General features: G+C 42.0%; 1 protein-coding gene and 1 pseudogene across 4 annotated transcripts in view; both read right to left on the bottom strand.

Moving 5' to 3' along the window:
* The window catches only part of LOC147422926 (uncharacterized), a 76,815-nt gene extending 67,464 nt beyond the window's left edge, over positions 1 to 9,351 (bottom strand). For 2 of the 4 annotated variants that reach the window (XM_086502261.1, XM_086502260.1), the window contains exons 1-2: positions 8,725 to 9,351; positions 8,545 to 8,626 (exon numbers count right to left, since the gene is read on the bottom strand). In XM_086502261.1, coding sequence (XP_086358387.1) covers positions 8,545 to 8,626; positions 8,725 to 8,987 — 345 coding nt within the window. In that variant the 5' untranslated portion in view covers positions 8,988 to 9,351. Of the gene's footprint in view, positions 1 to 5,715; positions 7,696 to 8,544; positions 8,627 to 8,724 lie in introns of those variants that run through there. The other 2 variants (XM_086502262.1, XM_086502263.1) reach the window with 2 other exon arrangements.
* A 3,241-nt stretch (positions 9,352 to 12,592) lies between these two features.
* LOC147422927 (uncharacterized) lies at positions 12,593 to 19,961 on the bottom strand (annotated as a pseudogene).
* Positions 19,962 to 26,733: the final 6,772 nt, after the last annotated feature.

Raw genomic sequence — 26,733 nt, forward strand, 5'->3', positions numbered from 1 at the left:
TAATTTCACTGTTTTTCAGCCGTACGGATGCCAGGATCATTGGGAATCGTGCCCCACTGGCAAAGGACAGTTAGGGGACTGTTTGGGGCTGAAAACAGGGCAAAAACCAGTAAATACAGCGTGCTGAATTTACTGTTTTTGGACAGGAATCAGAGGGTATACGACAGTGCAAGCGAGTTCCAACAGGGGAATTGGTTTCGCGCAAGTTTTGGGGCTGTTATGCTGCCGAAATTTGGCCAAATCAAATGGTATCTAGGTGGATACACGTGAAGGATTCCCAAGACCTTACCTTGTAATTTACCCTCCTAAAGAATAAAGAAATACCGAAAGGGGCGCCAATTTTGGGGCCTACAGGTTGTCGGCGTCTACTCGGAGCATTCTAGCTTCCGAGCCGTGTGTGTATTCAAGTGTTAATTCCCGTTACAGGTCTCCTTTGCAAAGTGCTCTGTGTGTGTGTTTTAAGTAAAGAATTTCGGGTGAAAGCCAACGCCTACCGCCCTACGGGCCGGTTTCATAACACCTACCAAAGAGTCATCACTCTCTAGAGTAATTCACATCGCTCTGCCATGGACCAATGTACCATGATCACATACACTTTGACGCCAATGGGGTCCCACAGCCCGTACATTTAGCTTGCATCAAATTCGAGGAGAGATATAGCCTCAAGCCATCCCTGGCACTAATCAACACGGCTATGACATTCTTCAACTTGCAAAAACATAAGAATATTGTAGGATAAGCCGAAGAAGAGGCTGGACAACACCACCTTCACCACGAAATAGAAAAACAAGCAACTAACAAGCAACATGCAGCCATACACTCACACACACCACCCTAATGCAACCAAGCAACCTCATGCATAGACATAATTCTTGTAACAAGAACCACACAACATAGGCAACTAGAGTGCTTCGTTAGCCAGATTTATATCAGCCACGATCTTGATGTCTCAATTTTGATATGTCTAAATATGTCCTTGCCAAAAGCATAGGTCATTGCATATGGAGAGATGCCCTCGTTTTGCATCTGTTGGAAATAGCCCAAGGCTTTAGCCCATCTCAAAATCTTCCAACAACTTTGCAATGAACTCTAACTCGCACCAACTTCTCCATGCGAAAAACATAAGTCGAGGTTTGACCTTGGATCTGCGTAAACATGTAACAATGTTGTGTCGGAAATTGGAGGCCAAAAGTCACAAAGCAAGTGAGAGCTAGAGGAATGAATTGGCAAGGCAAGTCGTAGCTGATCCAAAAAGGTATGGATTGTTTTCAATAGCCCCTTACTAACAATATCATCGTGAATTTTGTTGCTCATATCAGCATTTTGCATAGCGCGACCTACCTTCAAAGACGACAGCATAGGTGATTGCATCTAGATCAATATCCTCGCTTCGCAATGGCTAAAAACAGCCCAAGGTTTCTTGGCCTTGCCACATTTGGCGTACATGAAGGACCAAGGCAAGCATAACATTTTGTTTTTGACAGCCGCTGAGTAACAATATCATCGTGAGTTCTTTTCCCATCTCGGTGTCTTCCTAATTGCTTCACATCAGGTGAAAACAGCCCAAAGCCTTCTGTGTTGAGCATATCCGCAATCAGCGCATTCCAAGAGATAACATTTCAGACAAAAAGCTTCTCGAGCACTTTTTGGTGCTTTCTCGAGAGCATCGCATCTCGCATATGTGATCATTGTTCCTACGTAGTGCTTCTTGGCCCTATCCCTGTTGGGCATATTCAACAATCAATGCACTTGAAGAGATGACATTCCGCCAACTAGCCACAGCATCTTGGCCCTGTCCTTGTTGCGCATATCTTGCAACTAGTGCACTTGAAGAGACAACACTACGAACATCAAGGCAGTGCCACATGCCTTCAAGATGAAAGCATAGGTGATTGGCATCTATTGAAAATGGCTTTTGCCCATCTCAGTATCCTCCAAAAACTTTGCGAAGAACGATAACTCGCTCAATCATTGGCACCAACTTCTCCATGTGAAAAACATAAGTCGGAGTTTGAGCCTGGATCTGCGTAAACTTGTAGCAATGTTGTGAGGGAAATTGAAGGCCAAAAGTCGCGGAGCAAGGATTGGGTTCTGATATATACCAAGAGGAAGACAAAGATTGATGTTGGGAATAGGAAGATTGAATTTTGTTGCTCATATCAGCATCTTGCATAGCACCACCTACCTTCAAGGCAAAATCATAGAGTGACGTCCTTGCTTCCCATTAGTAGAAGCAGAAAATAGCCTAGGGCTTCCTAGCCCTACCACATTTGCCATACATGTCGACCAAGGCAGTGAAAGCAAAACATTTTGTTTTCGACAATCGCTAAGTAACACTGTCATTGTGAGTTCTTTGCCCAAGTTGGCGTCTTCCAAATTGCTTCGCATTCGCTGAGAGCTTTTTGTGGTGAGCATATCTTACAATCAGTGCGTTCCAAGAGACGAAATTCCTGACAGAAAGTTTCTCAAGTGCTTTTTGGTGCTTTCTCGAGAGCATCACATCTCACATATGAGATTATTGCTCCTACGTAGTGCCATATGCCTTCAAGATGCAAGCATAGGTGATTACATCAGGGGAAATATCCTCACTTCACATGTTGAAAACAGCCAGCCAAAGTTTCTTGGCCCTTTCCCTGTCGGGCATATCCCACAATCAATGCACTTGAAGAGATGGCATTCAGACAACCAGCCACAACAGCTTGGCCCTGTCCCTTGTTGCACATATCTCGCAATCAGTGCACTTGAAGAGACAACTCTCTGATCATCAAGGGCCATGGCAATGCCACATGCCTTCCAAGACGAAAGCATAGGTTATTGTATCAGGAGAGATACCCTCGATTTGGATTTGTTGAAAACAGCCCACGGCTTTTGCTCATCTCAGCATCCTCCAACAACTTTGTGAAGAACACTAACTCTCTTGATCATTGGCACCAACTTCTCCATGCGAAAGATGCAAGTCGGAGTTTGAGCCTCGATCTGCATAAACCTGTAGCGATGTTGCGAGGGAAATTGGAGGCCAAAAGTGTGGAGCAAGTAGGGATTGTGTTCTGATATATACTAGGAGGAAGACAAAGAGAGGAAAACGGAAGATTGAATTTTGTTGCCCATATCACTATCTTGCATAGTGCCCCCTACTTTCAAGCCAAAAGCATAGGTGATTGCAGCTGGAGCTATGTCCTCGCTTCCCATTGGCTGAAAACAGCCCAAGGGTTCCTGGCTACAACATTTTCCATACATGTCGCCCAAGGCAGTGCAAGCAAAACATTTGATTTTTGACAACCACTAAGTAACAATATCATTGTGAGTTCTTTTGCCCAACTCGGTGTCTTCCAAATTTGTGTTGAGCATATCCGGCAATCAGTGCGTTCCAAGAGATGACATTCTTGACAGAAAGTTTCTCTTGCACTTTTTGGTGCTTTCTCAAGAGCACCACATCTTGCATATGTGATCATTGCTCCTATGTAGTAGTGCCACATGCCTTCAAGATGCAAGCACAAGTGATTACATCAGGAGAAAAATGTCCTCGCTTCGCATGTTGAAAACAGACCAGCCAAAACTTCTTGGTCATGTCCCTGTTGGGCATATCCCACAATCAATGCACTTGAAGAGACGACATTCCAACAACCAGCCACAACAGCTTGGCCCTGTCTTGTGCATATCTCGCAATTGCACTTCAAGAGATAACACTCTAAACATCAAGGGCCAAGGCAATGCCACATGCCTGCAAGACGAAAGCATAGGTGATTGCATATGGAGAGATGCCCTAGCTTTGCATTTGTTGAAAACAGCCCAGGGTTTCTGCCCATCTTAGCATCCTCCGACAAATTTGCGAAGAACGCTAACTCTCTTTATCATTGGCACCAACTCCTCCGTGCGAAACCGTAAGTTGGAGTTTGAGCTTGGGTCTATGTAAACCTGTAATGATGCTGTGAGGGAAATTGGAGACCAAAAGTCACAGAGCAAGTAAGGATTGGGTTTTAAGGAGGAAGACTAAAACTGAAGTTGAAAATAGGAAGAGTATTTATGTGGCGATGAATGGCCAGGTTTGGTTGTCTATGCTAGGATGTTGAGAGCGAGAGGAATTCCCAAGGAAAGTCTTAGACTGTTGGAGTAGAGAAGCGGGTGCTTTGGACCCGTTGGAGTGTGAGAGCCAAAGGAATTCCCACGGTAAGTCTATGTTAGGATGTTACAGAGCATGATAGCCAGAGGAATTCCCAAGGCAAGTCTTAGACTATTGGAGTAGAGAAGTGCATGATTTGGAAGAGTATTTACGTGGCTGGAATGGTCAGATTTGGTGGAGTCTATGTTAGGATATTACGGAGCATGAGAGCCAGTGGAATTCCCAGGGCAAGTCTTAAGACTGTTGGAGTAGAGAAGCGGGTGCTTTAGACTTTTGGAGTAGAGAAGCAGGTGCTTTGGGTTTTGATATATACCAGGAGGAAGACTAAGACTGAAGTTGGAAATAGAAAGAGTATTTACCTGGTGGTAAATGGCCAGATTTGGTCGAGTCTATCACGGTTAGGATGTTATGGAGCGTGAGAGCCAAAGGAATTCTCAAGGCAAGTCTTAGATTGTTGGAGTAGAGAAGCGGGTGCTTTGGACCCGTCTAGTCGAAAATTCTCATGGGCCAAAATGCCATTTTCAAGCTCTCGAAACCTAGTTATGTACCTTGGCCGCTTGAAAGCTTGCTGCAGCATTGAAGCCATGGATAGGGGTAAACAACTCCATGCTGATACTATTGAGAAAAGATTTGAAGTTGATTGTACAATCAGCAATGCTTTGATGGTGCTATATTCCAGCTGTGGCCAATTAACTGACGCCCAACATGCCTTGGGTGAGATATCAAGAAGGGATGTTGTAGGATGGATAAGCTACCTTCTAGACTGCTTACCAGAATACGGACAACATATAGGCTGCTAGAGAAGCTTTCAAGATTGTTTTGAACTTGAAGAATCCTGATGCTTCGACTTTTACCTATGTCTAACATTTATGCGATTAGTGGTCATGAAAACTATAACTCTAAGAGAGGTTTTCCAATAATTTGACCTACACAGGGACAAGTATTGCTTTGCCAATGAACTGGCTCTTATAGGATGCTTCATGATATAGAGATATCAATCTCTTAAATCCACATGAAAATCGTCGGCCTGCTTAGATAGATATGGATCAATCCAAAGAAGAAGAAACAACATTGATGATGACTCTGACTTTATGCGACTACTTACTTCACGTGTCTGCATAGTGTTACAAGGACTGAAGAGAGAGTAGATAGTCAAGTCTGCCATCATACTTCTCTAAGGTGCAATGAAGACCCATCTAAATAGATGTTGTATATGTATAATGATTATTTTACCAAACAGATATAGAGATATCAATCTCTTAAATCCACATGAAAATCGTCGGCCTGCTTAGATAGATATGGATCAATCCAAAGAAGAAGAAACAACATTGATGATGACTCTGACTTTATGCGACTACTTACTTCAGTACAGAGAGTAGATAGTCAAGTCTGCCATCATACTTCTCTAAGGTGCAATGAAGACCCATCTAAATAGTGTTACAAGGACTGAACAGAGAGTAGATAGTCAAGTCTGCCATCATACTTCTCTAAGGTGCAATGAAGACCCATCTAAATAAATGTTGTATATGTATAATGATTATTTTACCAAACAGAAAAAGAAAAAAGAGAGAGAGAGAGAGATGGAGGTTACCAACCTTGTTGCTGATTCCGACAATCTGTGTGGAGAAGGTTTGGCAATCCCCACCATGCTGGAGATGTTGAAGTAGATTGCACGTGAGAGATAGCTGATGGGAGATTTGCTATGTAAAGCAAGATGCGGAGATTCACTTCATAAAGTTGTTGCGCAAACTAAAAACATTGTTGCGTGCGTAGAGCCACATGCCTTCAAGATGCCTGTGTAGGTAATTGGATTTGGAGGGTTCTGGCCCTGCTCTTGTTCCACAATCCCGCAATTAGTGCATTCCTTGGAAGAGGTGACATTCCAGATAGGAAGCTCCTGCTGCACTTTTTGTGCTTTCTCAAGCACACCACATTTGGCATACATATCAACCAAGACAGAGCCAATCAAGACATCTTTTTTCAACATCCTCTGACTAACAATAAAATCCCGCAATCAATGCGTTCCGAGAGTCAACATTCCGGACAGCAAGCTCCTCGAACACTTTTGGTGCTTTCTCAAGCGCACCACATTTGGCATGCATATCTAGCAAGACAGTGCCAAGCACAATAGCTTTTCTCAACAGTCTCTAGTTAACTATTAAGTTTTGTGCCCATATCAGCATCTCGCGTAGAGCCACATGCCTTCAAGATGCATGCGTAGGTAATTGCGTCTGGAGAGAGGCCCTCGCTTCGCATCTTTTGAAAACAGCCTAGAGCTTTCTAGCCCTGCTTTCATTGCACACATCCCGCAGTCAATGCCGACATTCCATACGAGAAGCTCCTGAGACAATTTTTGTGCTTTCTAAAGCGCATATCAGCATCTTGCATAGAGCCACATGCCTTGAAGATGCATGCGTAGGTGGTTGCATCGAGAGAGAGGCCCTCACTTCACATTTGTTGAAAACAACCTAGAGCTTTCTAGCCCTGCTCTCATTGCGCACTTCCCACAATCAGTGCCGACATTCCAGACAAGAAGCTCCTGTCTTTGTGCTTTCTCAAGCGCACCACATTTGGCATACATATCGACCAGGACACTGCCAAGCACGACATCTATTTCAACAATGTAATTTTTGTTCCCATATCATCATCTTGCGTAGAGCCACACATGCCTTCAAGATGCCTGTGTAGGTGATTGCATCTGGAGAGTTGTTGCGCAATCCAACAATCATTGCTTCCTTGCCATACGATCTTCATCAACGACTAAAACTGGTGTGAAGTTTTGTGCTTTCTCAAGCGCACCATATTTGGCATGCATATCAAGCAAGATAGTGCCAAGCACGACAACTTTTTTCAACAGTCTTTGACTAACTGTGAATTTTTGTGCCCATATCACCGTCTTACATAGAGCCACATGTCTTCAAGATGCATGCGTAGGTGATTACTTCTGGAGAGAGGCCCTCCCTTGGCATCTGCTGAAAATAGCCTAGAGCTTTCTAGCCCTACTCTTATTGCACACATCCCGCAATCCATGCCGACATTCCAGACGGGAAACTCTCATGCAATTTTCGTGCTTTCTCAAGCGCATATCAGCCTCTTGTGCCCATATCAGCATCTTGCATAGAGCCACATGCCTTCAAGATGCATGCGTAGGTGGCTACATCTAGAGAGAGGCCCTCACTTCACATCTACTGAAAACAGCCTAGAGCTTTCTAGCCTTACTCTTGTTACGCACTTCCCACAATCAGTGCCGACATTCTAGAGAAGCAATTTTTGTACTTTCTCAAGCGCACCACACTTGACATACATATCAACCAAGACACTACCAAGCACGACATCTTTTTCAATAGTCTCCGACTGACTGTGAAGTTTTGTGCCCATATCAGCATCTTGCGTAGAGCCACATGCCTTCAAGATGTTTGTGTAGGTGATACCGTGATTGCATTTGGAGAGTTTTGGCCTTGCTCTTGTTGCGCAATCCGCAATCAGTGATGTGAAGCGAGCAAGCAAAAGCTGAGCGTGCAGAGACGATAAACGGTAAAGATAGGCGAGCTCGGAGTGCCTTCAAGATGCCTGTGTAGGTGATTGCATCTGGAGAGTTCTGGCCTTGCTCTTGTTGCGCAATCCTGCAATCAGTGCTTCCTTGCCACACGATCTTCCACGAAACTTGATGTGAAGCGGACAAGTAAAAGCTAAGCGCTCAGAGCCGATAAACGGTAAAGATAGGCGAGCTCGGAGTGCCTTCAAGATGCCTGTGTAGGTGATTGCATCTGGAGAGTTCTGGCCTTGCTCTTGTTGCGCAATCCTGCAATCTGCTTCCTTGCCACACAATCTTCCACGAAAATTGATGTGAAGCGAGCAAGTAAAAGCTAAGCGCTCAGAGCTGATAAACGGTAAAGTTGGCGAGCTTGGCGAAAATAAAACTCATGCCACGTGGGTTAACGAGAGGGCAGCATTTGGATTTTGCCTTCTACGCTAACGAAGTAAAAAGAAAACATAGGCAAACAAAAACTGACAATCAAGCAAACAAACAAGAAAACAAAAGCAAAAACCCACGTAAAAAGAAAGGCAGAAACCAGAGGATAACAGGGAAAAGGGGGGAAGGGGGCCGCCAGAGGGGGGGGGGGGGGGGGGGGGGGGGGGGAGAGTCACCAGTCACCATAAATCTCTCTCTCTCTCTCTCTCTCTCTCTCTCTCTCTCTCTCTCTCTCTCTCTAGACAGAACATAGCTGATATTTGTTACTCAGAAAAACCCAAGACATGCTTGTATAAATAGATGAATGGCGCGCGCGTGCACACACACGCAATAAAGCTTTCCCAAGTTCTGCTATTGTCTCCACACGATGCTTTCAGCATTGCGCTCAAAACAATTCTACATGACAGGAGAACAAGGGATGTGAAAATAACAGAGTAGGATAATCACAAACCGTCTCCTTGACACGGAGAAGACCACTGATGCCAAATGAATGACCACAGGACATAACCATTGCATCTTCCATCAAATCCCCCCTGACGAAGGACAGCCAAAAGCCATTGGAGTTGAAGCATAAGGAAATAGTGTCGGAAAGAGCTGGTTTGCAAAAGGATAACATTCCAAAAAGCCTTACGAAATTGAATCAGAAAGCACTTGCTGAAGAGAAACATCACTATTTGCATGTTTTCCAAAAAGCAAATCTCCAGTAGCCATATTTGGTAATGAAACCAACCGGTCATTTTGACCTGGACTAGACACTTCCATCCCACAACTGAGACCTTCAACGCATTGCTTTTCACAAGATGGCGAATCCAAAGCCAGAGGCAAATTCTGTGTCATCTCAACAGGAATCCTATCCACCATGTCTGCCAGTGTGTTTTGTGCAACTGCTCGCATAAACTACTTCTCATTCGCAGCCTGAATATGTTTATCTTTCATCGTTGAGCTGAATGGAAAGAAAAACTGAATGAAAAAGAAAGCGTTGCTACAATTTGTGCAGCGTGATGTTTGTCCCCTCCCCATAGGGAGATACTGAAGCAGTAAGCATGAAGGAGCCAAGGCACGCCGTAATCTGCAAGCGCGTCTCTCGCATGGTAAAGCGGTCCTTCAACTATAGTCGTGACCTCTTTCTTAACGGCGAGCAGAGTAGCTCCATGCTCCGGCTGCGACAGAAAGAGCTAGGGTTTAAGGGAGACTCTGATTACTTATTAATTTACGCGGAGAAAGCAAGCTCTATGTCCCAACCGTTCTGTGTTTCTCCCTAACAACTGCTCACTTCGGAGGTCGTTCACGCGTTAGCCCAACATTTCATTTCACATTCATTGCATTTAAGTGTTCAGACTGCCCAGAGGAAAAAGCAATGTGGCTGAAGAAGTGAGTCTCTCCCCGCCTCCACACTATCTCGCACGGGCAATGCTCAAATGAGATCGACGGCTGAGGTGATATGGGCCGTCGGATGCGCATTTGGTAAATTCGGAAGAAAAGTAAATTCGGACAGGCTTGTAAATTTGGGCCGATCTGCACCCCATATCTCGAACCCCCGACCTCCCCACCACGAGCCATGTGCACTAACCACTTGCGTACGTTGAAATATAGGCGATTCGAGTATGTCATATTGTAAATGTGGGCCGATTAGTAAATTCGGGGCAAATTTGTAAATTCGAGCAAATCGGTAAATTTGGGCAACCTCAGATCTGATGGTCCATAATTGATGCACGTCGCTTTTTCCTCCTCCACCATTGATCCCATTTGACCATGCCCATGTGATATAGAGATGAGGCTCTCCCCAGAACCACTGAATCTTTGAGTTCCCATCGCCATAGCTGCATATCTTTTACAAAGGCATGTGCTAGCCTATGTGAACTCTACGATGTTTAAATGCCTTTGAGCTTCGCACGCAGTCTGAACGCAACCTTACATAAATTTGTATTGATTGTTGTTGCAAAACCTCGACACTAACTTGCAACTCTTAAAAACAAATAGATTACTTTAGAAGATCCCCCCCCCCCCTCCCCAAAAAAAAGACACGTTTCGGCATTTTCTCCCCTACATCTCTGTGTCCCCCCGCACACGAGACCTTTCTCTAGCAACCCCTAACTAGCAGCCTTCGTAAATTATCAATCTTTGTTCTCTCTATCTTGATTAAGGCCACTGGCCTTCGCCCGCTCCAAAATGCTTCTACATGACCCAGTTGCAGCCTGCATCCCTACTACTCATTGGAGGACTTCCTACATGCAAAAAGGTGCCTTGCCTCCGTGTCCAATGAAACAAACATGAGCCTTTGTTGCATGCACAGAGAGAGAGAGAGAGAGAGAGAGAGAGAGAGAGAGAGAGAGAGGAATGGGTATGTGTGTGTGCGAGAAGGGTGAATCTAGCAGAGAGCTTCATTGCATGCAAAGAGGGAGAGAGGATTTGTTGAGTGTGTGTGGGTCAAGGGCGTATACATCGAGAGAGTTGTGTAGGCCAGGGGTGTAAACATCAAGAGAGTCAGGCACAACTTGCTAGACTCTAGTTCCCTTTAAAAAGTGGTAGCACCTACTTTGAGAATCTCTCAAGATTCTATTGAATTTTTTTTTTCTAAAAAAGGCATTACTCTCTCTACTACTCTATTGGTATAACTTTTTTAAATATCATTATGAATGAAGATTCCTTCTTGCTATCTTAGATTCCCCCTTTAGTCTCCTCCACCCCCCTTGAGTCCCCCTCCTCTTGACCCGCACCCTCCCACAACTCGACACTTGTGCTCTCCCTCGTCTCCTCTTGCTATAGCAAAAACCAAGACAAGCATGCTTCCCATCCGCCACCTGATCTATCAGCTATACAACCACAATGTTTGATGCTCCGTCGTCTAAGCACCTCTGATTTCGCTACACCACACATTCCTTAGCTTCGAACAATGCAAGTAATTTGCATCATTCAACCCCTGACTACCCTCAGCAGTGGATTTTGTATCCCTCTACCAAGCCTTGCGCGATATTGTTGTTGCACGAGGTCGACAACTTGAGAGGTCCTCAAGCCACATACTCTAAAGTGGTGATGGGGTCCTTAACAGGTCTCTAGACCTAATAAAAATCAGAGTCTCTAAGTAAGAAAAATCTAGGGAACATGTCCTTACCATTGGCAATGGCTCGAGTCTATAGCCCTAGGAAAAAGAACTAGTCCTGTCTCGCAAGCAAAAACGGGACAAAACCTAAAAGACCTTTAAAAAATTCGGCCATGTAACCTTCGCAAATGGGTTAAAGAATCCTCTTCCAACGTTTTTTTCCCTCTACGCGAGTGACTGCACAACCATTGGTAAACTCCTCTTTCATAGAAGACGTTTACTAGAAGTTAATGTGCGGTGATGGATAGTTACCCAACTAATCGGGTCCATCCATCTATAATCGACAACCTTAGTCGATCCCCACTTACCACCCGTACTCACACATGATTCCTAATTTTCTAATTAGTATCACATTCTTTTAACACTTAAAATAATGGTTCCTTTCAATTTCCAATAACAGTGTTCTTGAAAAGAAGTCCTTGAAAGTAGCATTGCAAACATCATTTATCAAACAAACATCTTTAGACTTAAGACAAGTACATTCATTTACCTAACAATCTTTGATAACCATGACCAATACTTCTCTTGTCTCAAGGTCACCTATACAGGGTGATATGAAAACTAGGGGCCTATCTATGGTTTTTGGGCAAGCAGCAGGGGTTGTGCTTGAGCACCCCCCCCACCCCCCCCCCCCCCCCCCCCCCCCCCAAAACTTCCCTAGGTGCCTCTATTGCTGAATTAGTCCCTGGCAGGTCCACAATATCTCGAACATGTGCCCACCTTGATTTTCAAATCTACTAACTTTAGTTTCATTTTATTATTTCAATTTGAAATATCTGGACTATGTGATAAAATATATGCTAGGCCATAGGGATGGGAATGGAGGGAGATTTTTCCATATTTTTGCTCAACTGAGCAATTCAAAAAAAAGCTCGCTTCGCTCCAAAAACATACTTTTTTTCTTAATCTCTCTCTCTCTCTCTCTCTCTCTCTCTCTCTCTCTCTTTTCTTGAAGCAAAAAGTCCCAAGACACACTATCTAGAGCACCACTCAACAAAATATAATGTGTCATGTAATGCATAGTCAACAAATCCTCATTTGACAAAATACAAGGCCTCACTAAGAGGGATCTTGAAACAACATGGGACAAGGTCACAAAAAATTTGTTCTTCTCTACATTCCCTGATACCATCTCATAAATGTGTACTTAGCCTTAAATCCGAGCATGCTATTGTAAGACTCGTGTTGGAATCAAATCCCAACGATAATGTACTCAAGACTCTCACTATGCAAGTCATAGGCATCTCAGATCAATGAAATGGCATTGCTTCAACCCAACTAAATATCAGAATACAAATTGCATATCTTCTTAACAGAGCCAACGGTAAGAGCCCTCATGAACAATGGCACCAATGGTGGATGTGAAATTTACAGTTGAAAGACCAAGGCACACACTTTGCTACTCCTCAACTCTAGAAGCCGACAGAGAAATGTGGCTTGAGTCATGGATGAGCCCACTAGGGTGACCCACTCCATGACCCTGCAGTTGCAACTAATTTGTGATTGTTGTGACAGAGGTATGTTGATCGCATGGTGAATAAAGGGAGGTTTCCTTTCTATGCAAGTGATTGTAAGCTCTATACATAGTTTCCATTATCTCTTTTCCAATGCCTTCCTTTGAGAGGATCAACTCCCAAGCTGCTTTGGGACCTTTCCAAGACTGGGCCCTCGAGTTCATGTTTAAGGGAGGCAGACAGTTCTCTCTTCGACTTCTTTTCAGCAACAGGAGTGTTCACAGTTTGACTTTGTTCAACTCTTCAACTTTAGATCACATTAGAGCTTGCTTTTCCCATATTTTCAGTCATGAGATCTCCCTCCACATCTTCCTGTCGCAACCACAATGTGGACTCTAATTGTGATGCTCATTTCCACAATTCTTGAGCACTAAAAGTCACTTGTATGCTCCACACACCCCACGTGATATGTCATATTTGTGCTTCAAGGACGATAATGAAATCCATCTATCTCTTCAATTCAAGAGATCATTGAGCCAAAATCTCACACTATGAAAAGAGGGTGTGTGGCTGAGGTTGTCACACGAGGGCATTGCTATTGCTAACTTGAGAGTTTTTGTAGATAGAGCTACAAGGACTTTGGAAAATCTACACAAGTAGACCCTTAGTAGCCCATAGAAGAAGGGTTGCTCTCTCTCTCTCTCTCTCTCTCTCTCTCTCTCTCTCTCTCTCTCTCTCTCTCTCTCTCTCACACACACACACACACACACACACGCACGCACAACCGCTACCATGCGTGAAAAGTTAAGCATACCACATCATATCATTTTTAGGCACTCGCACTTTTTTGACATGCTACATCCGAGATTTTTTCACCGACTTCCAGATAAATGGAATTGTCATCCCACATTGTATGTTGCTTTGTCCGTGTGTGTGTGTGTGTGTGTGTGTGTGTGTGTGTGTGTGTGTTGGGGGGGGGGGGGGGGGGGGGGGGAGAGAGAGAGAGAGAGAGAGAGAGAGGGGAACTAATGGATTCAATCTCCTTTACAGTAAAGCGTGAGAGACTCGTCGAAGGTACCGTCCATCATGAGAGACTTGTGTTGCACCCATCGTTGATGAACATGCTATTGTTGCGGCCACTGCTTGCGCAAGTGAGCGCTAGCACCCACTTGCATGTGTGTGTGAGTGTGTGTGTGTGTGTGAGAGAGAGAGAGAGAGAGAGAGAGAGAGAGAAAGAGAGAGAGATGAGAGAGAGAGAGAGAAATAAAATGAAATGTTATATTAAACGTCTTCAAAAGGCCAAACTGACCTACGAGACCAAACTGATACAATCCTTGTGGATCTAATGTCATTAAATATCTAATATCTAACCAACCCAAATTATTTTCTCATATTAAATTGATCATTTAATGTGGGATAATAAACGGGAACAAGGGTTAGAATATAGACATGTGCTTACGGATCTATCTCAACACGGGGCCAATGGTAAAGGGGCCCAAACGAGAGATGGAATGTCAAAGAGCAAGGTTAACTAATGGAGACCTTAGGGTTAGCTTCATTAAAGACCTCCAATGGTTAGTGTTTAAAAGTCCTTTGACCTTAAGCAAGCTCGAGCTGAGCTTGAGGTGGGAACCCGACCTAAACTTGTCTTTGACCTTAAGCAAGCTAGGGTTGTTCTTGAGGTGGAAACCCGACCTAAACTTGCCTTTGACCTTAGGCAAGCTAGGGCTGAGCTCAAGGTGGGAACTCCACCTAAAGTGCTTGTCATGCTTGATGACTAAGGTACTTGAGGTACTTGTCATACTTAATGAGGAAGTTGCTTGAGAAGCTTACTATGCATGGGGGTAAGATGCTTGAGTCAAAAAGAGACCCTACGCACTTAGTGAGGAAGTTGCTTGAGAAGTTTCCTATGCACGGGGGGTAAGATGCTTGAGTCAAAAAGAGACCCTACACACTTAATGAGGAAGTTGCTTGAGAAGCTTCTTATGCATGGGGGGTAAGATGCTTGAGTCAAAAAGAGACCCTACACACTTAATGAGGATGTTGCTTGAGAAGCTTCCTATGTATAAAAGTCCCAAAGTTAGGGGAATCTTTGACCTAACCTTCCACTCACCCAAGGGGCACCCCTTTTCTAAAAGGGCACATGGAACACATATCAGACTCTCACTAAACTTAACCACATGGTGTGTTTGAATGCTATTGGTTGGGCTAAATAGGGGTCCAATGAGCTTCTACCTCCATCCAACAAATATCTAGATATTTTCAAGCTCTCTCTCTCTCTCTAAGGGGTAAGGAGGACACTTGTCAAAAGACTAACCATGTGCTTGACTGCGTGCTGCATGTGATTGGCTAGGGGGAGAGGGGTCCAATGAGTTTGCAGCATGTAGAAAAGTCACCACTCGCCCAAGGCAAGGAAGGGGGGTGCTAGGAGGATATACTCCACACACACACTCATTTGCAAGGGCATTCTCACTTGGTGAAAGTTGAGGAACACCACCTCCTTCTCCAAGCTTGTGAGAAGTGAGAGCCTACATCAACACTCTTAGCTATGGAATGAAAATCCAACCAAGAGCCATGCTTCAATGCTTAAGCTTGCCATCTTCTCCATCTCCATTACTATGCTATTATGTATGCTAGCGAGAAGAGTAACGATAAGTGAGGAACTATTTCTTTCTCCTATGTAATGTTTCTTCTTCCTCTTCCCTACCCTCATTCCCCGCTAGCTCTCTCCACCTTTGAAGGTGTTTGAGGCCTTGGGACCGAGGCTTGGGATAGTTAATGCTTTCTACAAGTTTATGTTATGCTTGTGATGGATGAAGCTTTCCATCTTCATTGCATCACGTAGGTCACAAGGAACACAAAGATTGTATTGTACCAAGTCTCTCTTGATGGGAGAAACTATAATACAAATGCCTATTGGAGGGGGGACCGGCTGCATATGAATCCGGTCCTCAACTATTGTCATGTTCTCTGAACCCTCTCTCTTGCAAAAGTATTGTTCATGCTAAGTTAACTAAGTTCCATGTTTATGTTGCTGCCATCAATTAAGTTCACCCGCTATGCTCACAAAGTAATCTCTCAAAAGTGCTTCACCTAATTTCCTTATTCCGCTACTCTCAAAGTTCATAGGCCATTTCCATTACATCTATTCCAATTTCCAGGTACAAAAATAAAATGAAGTAAAGTGAAAGACTAAAACTAAAAGAGAAAATTGTCCGACTAAAATCATCATCATCCATGCCCAAGGATGCGTGACATCGGGAGTGTTCAAGAAAGTACTGCATCGGTCGCTGAAGAGCTTTGTCAATGTCCACCTCTATAAATAGTCGTACTGGGCGTCTCCCATGTCGTGGTAGAATAGTTCTGATTCTCTGGTGGAGCCTCCAAAGAGAGAGAGAGAGAGAGAGAGAGAGAGAGAGAGAGAGAGAGGAACATATGTGTGTGTGTGTATATATATGTACTATATATATGTATGTATGTACGTATATGTACATACATACATACATATATATATATATATATATACACACACACACACACACATATATATACATATGTGTGTGTGTGTGATATATGTATGTATGTATATATACATACATACATACATATATAAATATATGTACACATGTATATAGATAGATAGATAGATAGATAGAGAGAGAGAGAGAGATATTTTAATATCGTCCTCGGAGGGCAAATATGACCTATGGGACCAAAGTTACATGTGATGTAGTATGTGTATGGATAATGAGTGACTCTCGATGCTTCAAAATTGTGGTGATGAGAGTCGCAATGGAGAGCCCACACTGTGGCTGGGAGAGGAAAGTGTGTAGGTCTAAGTTATGGCTGAAAATGTGAGAGAAGCAAGTTCGGATGTGACCAAAAGTTGAGCACTCTAGTAGTGTGTGGTACTTAGACTCTCGAACTTGCAGTGATCATAATGTGCACAGTCGATTTGACTCTTCTCCATTGCCCCAACGCCCTATCTCACATTGAAGGAAATGGGAGCTAAGCCGAATGGCTGCAATAGTGCGTATCGCCGACAAGGGGATAGGCTCAAGCATGTAAATGTAAGTACGGTTTCATCTTTCAGCGAAGAACATGGTTTTGTAGTTGGGGGCAATATGGGTGGTGTAATGTATGAACCGTGACCCACCGGATTTCTCTCAAGCTGTTACATTGGCATTGTAGAAAAGCTTCATTCACTTGGGAGTCAATTGAAGCATCATATAGCAAGTGTAATGCATCCCATCTCCCAAACCACTTCTTTATGTCTTGCATCCATTCCGTGCTCAAGATCTTTCTTTTATGCATCTTTTGAACTTTTTTGCTTGCTTCCCATGCAATTGTAGGAAGTCGATGTGAGGGGTTTTGACGCATCTTTATCATGTACTCCACAACCCTTTCCATGCCCATAACCTCAATTGGAAGAGATCCCGACTCAAGAAGTAGGAGCATATATGGTGTTTGTGTCTTAACTTGGAGAAAGTTTGTAAGAAAACGCTTTTGGACATTCTCAAACTCTTTCCAAGTAGACTTTGAGATGCTCCCTCCCCACACTTCAACTCCATAAAGAAGAAACGATGTCACCAATGCATCAAAAAGATACTTCTTGAGAACCCAACACTTGATGTTTCCCGCATTACACATGTTCTCAAATGCATAATATGCTCTCTTTCCCGCTTCCAAACGACGCATAGCACATTCATGCCACTTGTGATTGGATGGAGCCTCAAGGCCAAGGTACTTAAAGCTCTCAACAACTTCAACTGTCTCATTGTTGTACACAATGCATGGCTTCTCCTTATGGTTGGTTTTCACAATCATAACCTTTGTTTTGGACTCATTCACAATCATCCCACTATGCAAGCAAAAGTTCTAAAGGACAACCATAAGCTTTTGTTTATCTTCTAAAGTGTGTGCTAGAAGCACTACATCATTTGCATACAACAAAAGCATGATTATCGCATTGCAAATAGTGACCTCTTCAATCCCTTCTTCTTGCATAAAGTCAAGTACCATTTGTTCCAATTGATCGATGCATAGACCAAAGAGAGTTGGTGACAACGGACATCCTTGTTTAATGCCAATAGTGCTTACAATTTTTTTTGAAATTTTTCTTCCCATGCACAATTGACAAATCACCTTCTTATAGATTTGAGAAACCGCAAGCATAAACTCACTTGGCACTTGGAGTTCTTCCATCCTTCTCCACAAATTATTACGTGGAATCATATCAAAGGCTTTCTTAAAGTCCTCGCCTTTTGCAAATTTATCAGGGTATGTTTGTGCTTATTTAAATCTAGTTTGTGGTTTGTATGATGAATTTTGTTGGGGTGGCTCTCGTGTTAGCCATGGTACAAGAATCAATGCATTTCTTTTTGGGTTGCGTGGCCACCATGCCTCATAGGCTTGCAATTGAGTATCCAATGGTTCCAAGATTGTGTTTATCAATATGGATCCTCTTGAAACGATAATAGAAATTGTATTTGATTCTACTAGTGAGGCTTCCTTTTTTTGGTGTTGTTTTAGTCGTTCTTAAGCTTGAGAGGACTCTGTCACCATAACTGCTTGCTCACAATCTCATTTTTCTTTTAATTTTTTTGATTTGGGTTTCCAAGATTTACATTGGATCTTAATGGGTTTTCCATATATTCCCATTGGTTTAACTCATGATGTCTCTCTTCATCACTCTTTTCATTCATGGCTTCTCGAGCTTGAGCTCTTATTAGCACATTTATCACAATAATTTGCTCTAAATCTAAACCACTTGAACTTGGTAGGAGATCTATCATATTCATAAGTTCTTTCCTTGCCTTATTAGGATGTTTGGGAAAATCTTGAATGAGATGTATCTTGCCACACTTTGGACAATACTCAATGCTATAAGAAATGTAGAACAAATAGGATCTTGTAGCAAGAAGATTAGAGAGAGATATGATGCAAAGTAGATTAATGAAAAATAAAATTTATATTAGCACTATTACAAAGTGATAGCATCATGATCCATGCGCTCTCAAGATAGAGCTTAGATGGTGATATAGACAACTAGAGCTAGTAGGCAAGAATACAAGAGGCTAGTTATTCTTCAACATAGGATATTGTGACTCATGGAGATATGATCCTTATATAGTGCTATGGGTGTGTGGTAGATAGGCGTGTGTGTGTGTGTGGGTTTGTGTGTGGCATGTGTGGTGTTGACTATGCCAACCATCGCTTGTGACCAACATCCACCACCGACCACTGACAACCAGCCACCAGTCATATTAGTAATTGCATGTGCATATGGCCTAATATCCATAAAATATTCTAGGAATATTTCTACAAAAAATTTCTCAAGAGGTGTTTCCCTTGAACCCCTACCTAGGGGCTTGCAAGTCCCCTAGACCCCCCCAAGGTTGGGCTCTTAAATTAGCTTCGTACAATTTACGATCACAAATAAAGACCTCATCCATGTGCAAGTTGGAATCCACCAAATATATGTGCACTATTTGATTCTTACAAATTGTGCAACGCACATGACGGTGGGAAAAATTGATAGATGAGCATTACCGGTATGATAACACTCCCCTTAATTAACACCCAAAGATACTTTCTATTGGTTGTGCATCAACTCTGAGTTGATGAAGGTGTCAAGGAAGTTGATCTTTCCTAAATCTTTGGTGAAGGTATTTGCACGATTATCTTTGATAGAACAATACTCTAGCTCCACGATCTCATCCTTAATAAGTTCTCAAACATAATGACATTGAACCTCAATATTCTTTGAATGTGCATTGAAGACGGGGTTCTTGGGAATATCCATGCAACTCTAGTTGTCACATTGAAGTGTTGTATTTGAATCAATAAGAATACCTAAGTCCACGAGAACTCTCTTGAGCCAAAATGTGTCACAAGATGAAAAACAAGCAGCTTTATACTCCTCTTTTGTTGAAGAAAGAGTAACAATTTTTTGCTTCTTGCTAATCAAAGAAAACACTCTAGAATCAAGTGAGAAAGAATATCTAGAAATTGACTTTCTAGAATCACAATCTCTTGCCTAAACAAAGTCACAATACCCAATTAGGGTATTTGTGTCAATTTCATTGGAAATTCCATGGCCTAAAGTACCTTTAATAACTTTAGAACACCCATACCCGCCTTCCAATGAGATTCCCTAGGCTTGCTAGAAAACTTGCTCAAAACATCAACTGCAAAAAAAGTGTTTTGTTTAGTATTACACAATAAAATCAAACTTCCCACAAGCTTCATGTGCTTCTTGGTGTCAACCAAGGGAGAAGAATCCTTCATGGAAAGTGTCACATTCATCTCCATTGGAGTACTCAAAGGTTTATAATTAATCATCACAAACAATTTTAAAATTTCTATTGCATACTTTTGCTAAGAGATGAAGATGTCCTTTGTGGATTGCTAGACCTCAATCCCTAAGCAATAATGTAAAAGCTCCAAGTCTTCCCTTTTAGCTGCATGGCCTTTGGAACGCTTGTCACCCTCTTATAGATATTCCTCCCACACTTAGACCTTCTCCTAGTCACCCTCAGACGTTCTTCCCACTAAAAAAAATCTCTCTAAAGTAGCTTGTGTTAACATGGGCTACTTTAGAGAGCCCTTGAAACTCGTTTTTTTTTTCAGTACCTCCTCTTCATTGGTGCATGGCCACCATCAATGGCCTTGTCGACTGTGTTTTCCTTCTCTCCTAGATAATCTGGGAAGGATGGGATTGGTGGTCGACTTTCAACTACACAGCTTCATCAATTGGTGGCACCCATGCCTATGTGTGGTCTTGATTTTGAGGGTGATTATGTTTGGCAGGTCTGTTTGCATGTCCTCCTCGATTTTGGCTTTATTATTGCATCTTTTATGGCTTGGTGGACAAGGTGGCTGATGTGGCATGTCATCTCCCTTGGTGGCAACCCGAGGTCAAAATCGGCTATAAAGGTTTTCTTGTCTTATCTATGGTTGGGTGGCTCCCATGTGAGCCGTTCCTCAGCTTCAGGGTGGCTCCCTTTATCAACTAATGTATGGGAATCATTTTGGTTTTAAAGAAGAATTTGATGACATGGCTCGGTATGAGCATGTCTGTCAATGTAAACTTTTTGGTTTTAAATACATTTTGCACTTACTATTGGTGAGTTTTGAAAAATAAATAAATCTCTGGGGGGCTAACACTATATGAGTTATTTAAAGCTCTTTAAAGTAATCCATGTTAGCATAAGCTACTTGGAAGTCCTTTAAAAAAAAAAACTCACAATTTGTGAGTGAATTGTATTAAGCACAACATAACAATTACAAAACAGTCTCAAGCTCAGGTCGAGCCTTGAGGTGCTCAAGATTACAAATTGGCTATCTACCGCTTCTCATCGAGGCTAATCATAACCAGCTTTACAAAATAGGTGAACTTTAGTTCTAGGATTTTACTTCTCGTAGGTTGACAACATGGCATGGATAGCCCTAGACCAATCTCCCGAGTTTTGCTTGCTTTTGAGCGTATAGATGATCGATCTGATTTCTTTATAGTCTCTAAGAATCTTTCTACATCAATGTCTCCTTTAAACACACGACGATTCCTTGCCTGCCATATATGGTGAAAGAAGAAGTACATGACAGTTTGAGTGCAGATAAGAAGAGCAAGACTTCCCATCTTCTTGCCACCAAGGAACATATTAGCTTTGAAGAACCTGATTCGCCTTGTCCTTTGGACCCACTTGCACATTTTCCTTGCCAGGCCTCTGATCACCTCGCATTCCATGAATAGGTGGGCCATATCTTCACTAGCTATCCTACACCCCAAGCAACAATTGGACCCAATTCATCTTTTCTAGATCTTTACGCCCGTTTGATAGAGCACCCCCCATCACCTTCCACAAAAATATATTCATAAATTGTGGTCACTTTGGCTTCTAGATGTTCTCCATGACTTCCTCCCACCGTTCTTCTAGCCATTGTCTCTTCCATATTTTGTTGAGGGGTCTAGACCAATTCTTCTCATGCATTAAGGCATGATAGATGCTTTTAGAATGGGGTTTCTAGAAAAGACTACTTCCGGGCCATCTCCAGGTGTTCGACTCAATCACGGATTCACAGATTGGCGTTACAAACTTGTCCAGCTCTTTTATCACTCTATTGACTAGCAATATTTCATTGTCATTTAGTTGACACTGGGTTGTCAGCAAGTCAATGGTTTTCCATCTCTTATTGTTACCATCCCAGAAGTGAACAAGCCAATTCACACCCTTATTATCCACTTTCTTGACAGTTTCTATTCAACGAGGGCTTTGTGGTGGTCATAGATTTTTAGCAAGCCAGGGGGACTAGTGCAAGATGGAGTTCTTGAAGTACCTAGTTTCTTCCCCCCACTCCAATACCCCAACTGCTCTTTTGCACTTCCTCACCAGCTCCCTTGAGATGCCACCTAGACTTAAGCTAGACCATGTTGGGGCTAAAAATTTGTTGTGAAACTCTACCCCTTTCCACTTTCCACCTTTCAAACCAATTTTAGTTGTATCTAACATATCCTTGGTCATGATAGCCCAAGATTTAACCAAGGAGATCATAGATTTGGTGCACATGGCATCAACATGGGCAACTAGGTTAAGAAATCATTGGGCACTCCTTGAATAGAAGGTTTCCTAAAAGCTACTTGGAAGTCCTATTATGAAACCTTCTATTCAAGGAGCGATCAACAGTATGTGGCCTTGCAGGAAAATTTTGCAAATGGGTTCAAAAAATTTGGAATATAGGATTCTACAAGAACGATCTTTTCTTGAGAGGGAAAGTGTTTAAGAGCTAATTTTTGCTTATCGTCACACAAATACCGAGATTTTTCTACTTTAAACATGCATAAAAGGCAAGAAATTGTCAAATCTTTGAGAACACCATAGTAACAGCTAAATTCTCAAAGATAATCCAAGAAAGCGGAGGGGGAAGGGGGGGGGGGAGAGGAGTCATCGCCATTGGGAAATAGCCGAACTCTGATGAGTGGAACATGACCTTGGGTGCCACATTGAATTGACGTGCTTGGATGAAGATGTGGGCTCATTCCTTTTCGTGGAATGGCTCCCCTATCAGCCGGTGTAGTTATGACCCTTTGAAGCTATCATGGCTCGTCACGAGCATGAAAGAAATTTGAAATTTTTTGGTTTTGCTAATATAATCCACTCACAATTGTGAGTTTTGCACAAAAAATAAAACCAAACTTTTAGGAGTAAATACTATTGTGAGTTACGCACAAACACTATGCTACCTATTTTTTGAAAATAGCTCTTGGCTGGCTCACCATGTGCTCCTTCGACGCGGCTTATTGCCCCCCTCTTTTTGGCAGTGAGAGAAGTCTCCCTCCCATCTTTCCTGTGGGAGGCAAAGGGGACTAGTAGTTTGTATGTTTTTTGGCATGCTAGGGTGGTCATGATAGGGCAATACTACATGGTGGCAACAAAGATCTGCTTTCAACGGCGTGGGCTTTGCCTAAAGCCTAGTTTGTTGGTGCTGGTTTTGCCCTGTCAATGGCAGGCAGGGACAATTAAAGTATGGTCTTGGATTTGTTTGTGGATCTGGCTTCCTTCTAGACTCTGTGGTGGCTAGGAGACATAGCGAGGTGTAGAGTTGTTGTACTCCCCACTCATGCGGATCTATTCCGGTATGGTTATGTTGCTTTGGTAGTTTTTTAAAGCTAGTTTGTGGTTGGTATGATTAATTTTATTGGGGGTGGCTCCCGTGTTAGCCATGGAACAAGAATCAATGTATTTCTTTTTGGGTTTCTTGGCCTTCATGGCTCATTCTCAGCATGGAGCTATTATCATTGTACAGGTAATGGGCTATTGCAACATCACAAGTAGTTCTCCCTTGCCGGGCATTGTTTTTGGAGCTTGGGAGATGATGCCCTCCCACCTCCTCTTGGGGAGGACAATGGGCATCCGGGGTTTCTTGGTGGCAAATCGAAAACTTGCTAGGTGTGATAGGTCTAGCCAGTTGGTAGCAACAGTCTGCGACAACAGTGATGGGGCTTGGCCCCCCTTCTTGGCTTGCGTGGTGCTCTACATATTCTCCAAGATGGTGCTTGGATCATTAATGAAAATCATGTGGTTGCATGTTGTTGGTCTATGTTTGTCTGGTTGGTTTTTGGCTTCTCCGATTTTTACTATTTGGCCCTATGGGTCGGTGGCGGGGACCCTCCTTTGGATAGTTGTCCTCTAGTGAAGTATGAAGTCATCAAGGTGAAAGAAAGGTTGTTCAATGATCAAGCAACTAAAAATGCAAAACCATATCCGACATGGAGGAAGTTTTGGCTAAAGAGACATCCAAGGTACAAGATCTTGTATACAAAGGCTCCTCTAGAGATCATGAAAGATCCAACCATTAAACCATCACCAAGAGTGAGGAGTTGGAGTAGAAACATCCAACATGGATAAATTACCCCAGACTCTCTCCACCCAAAGGCAAGGCTACAAAAGACTACATGCTAAAGAACTTACAGATGCCATAGATGTATGCCAAAGAATTCTGGATGTATCTTGCATTATGTTTATCAAAATAGCCAAAATTATTTTTAATATACATGCAAACATTCCATCAGGTAGGACAAATGGACACTCCACAGACATCCTTCCTCGAACGCGACCAAGGACTTTGCTACGACCTTTTAAATAAGCCACTTGATGAAGTGATTTATGGGATATATGCAAGGGTAATGTTTCTTCTTTCCTACTACATGCAGCTATACTTGCTTCTTCATCTCTTCAAAACCAAGATCTTTGACCTAGTCATTGAAAACCTACAAGCAAGGTTTGTTGGATATACTGCAATGGAGCTAAAAACGCCTATCAACCTTTAGTTTCTCAAAAAAGGCGACAAGAAGCTCATAATAAAGTATTATAAAGCCCTCAAAGCTCTCAAAAGGCAGCACATAGCCCACAAGCCCAAGCATTAGTTGGCCATTAGATACTATGTCATGAACAAATCAAAATCTAAGTTGCATTATACGTTATACATTAAATGTATTATACGTGTTTAATGTCCGTATAATACATTAGGGAGTATAAAATGATCGTATTATACGATGACACATCACTGAATATGACTCCCCATATTATTTCTCTATAATTCGATCAAAGATTATTTGGATCAAAGATTTTCTTCGATTGAAGTGCTCAGTATATATATGCAACCACCGGAGATCTCTCAGGAACATTTCACACTACCAAACATTGAGCTATTCGATAGTAATCATCTTCTCTCTAAATCAAAATATTTATAAAAATGTAGAAAACTATATATAGTTATTTACTAAGATTAATTTAAATTCAATTTTATGGCTTGTATTTTTTTGTTTTTAATTTTTGTATTGAATAATTTTGAATCAAAATAAAAATTAAAACTTGCTTTTTGTGTGTTGGAGTTTTTTCACACTTAAAGAGAAGAAAATTAGGTCGTGAACCATCTGCCATTGTGCTGGAGTACATACTCACACTTCAAGATGGGTGCATATTATAAATAGTGATTAATTACTTTTGTGCTAGAGTAAAAGTGTTTGCTTGCACTGGAGATAATCAGTTGTTTCATTTAGATTAAGATTTAGGAATTATAATTTCTCCGAGTCTTTGTGTTAGAGTGATATACTCACATATGGCAGAATGTCGACGAAGTTTCTAATCCAGGCTTTTTGACCTACTTGATGTTTAAACTTGTACGATTATAAACGCTTCAACTACAATAATGTTATCATTTTGTTATGTTAGAGCAGCTGCTCACACTTTTGGGTATATTTTCAATTTTAGTTTTTTGACCAAACTTGATGTTCATCTTGTACCGCTAGAAGTGCTTCTATTACAACGATGTTATCACCTTGTTGCGCTAGAGTAGTTGCTCACACTTCCAGGGAGATATGCAATGATCAATACAGATTGTTTTTACCAATGTGATTTGTAAAAAATCATGATAATGTAGCTACAATCCAAAATTGATGGTTGGTAACCAATGACCATTGCGTTGAGTTAGAGTATTATGCTCACACTTCGAGATGATCCGATGCTACAAAATATTGTTTAGGGTACAATTCTTATTATTTGTAGGTGTAAAGTATTCAAACTTTATTCCAAATACCTAAACAATAAATTGTATTCACTTTTTGGATATGTGCAAACAATGCAAAATTGTGCATACAATGCACAATTGTTGTAGGAGTACGATTGACTATGTACTTTCAATTTTTTGCATTGTGCATACAATGTAAAATTGTTGTAGGAGTACGATTGACTATGTACTTTCAATTTTTTGGCATAATCAATTGATAATTTGTATACTTCATGTGTGATTGATAAAAATGATCAATCTGCAAATTACAATTGTCTATTTCTATGGACCTCTTTTGTGCATCATGGTTCGTGGTCATGAGTGGACATACGTGCATGAAATAGTGCTAAGATAAACTGCATCTTGATTGAAGTGCAAGTCTTTCAGTGGCAATGCTACAAGGATCAAAGAGCATTTGTTCAAATTGCCAAGCAATGTTGGGCCTTGTAACTTGCCTCCACGAGACAGATATGAAAGATTTTTGAATTATGTATGAAAAGTAAAGGTTGTCCTTGAGGGCAAAAGTAAAGGGGTAAGAAAAGGCGGTTGTACGATGGAAAGAGCAGATCTAATGGATGAAGAAGAACCTGTTTAATCCTTTAATCCTTGTTTCCAAAGTGTAGTGCACAATACACCATCCTTCGGCGTAGGTGCATCTTGCAATGCATTGAATTCAAAGAGAAATTGAACCGATGGTATTGGAAGAGTGTTATCTACAGATCAAACAATCCATCAAGCTTTTGATATATAGTGGTTATACATGTTGCATTTGAAGTGGACGCAAGCATTTCTCACATGTTGTATTCCGTTCAATGTAGTGCGAAACCCTATCTTCAAAGATGCATTGATGAGCACCGCCAAAAAAATATTTATGATGTTAGATCATAATAAAATGCACACAGAGTATGTTGACAAAGTCAAAGATGAGGTAGAAAGCACGCTCAAACGTGTAGTGTTGGAATATGTTCCTACTTTTGGATGTACTATAGATTTGGATGGATGGACCAATTCTCAGAAA

Source organism: Adiantum capillus-veneris, chromosome 26, assembly GCF_014529385.1.
Source record: "Adiantum capillus-veneris isolate H3 chromosome 26, ASM1452938v2, whole genome shotgun sequence".
In the NCBI taxonomy this organism is placed as follows: Eukaryota; Viridiplantae; Streptophyta; class Polypodiopsida; order Polypodiales; family Pteridaceae; genus Adiantum; species Adiantum capillus-veneris.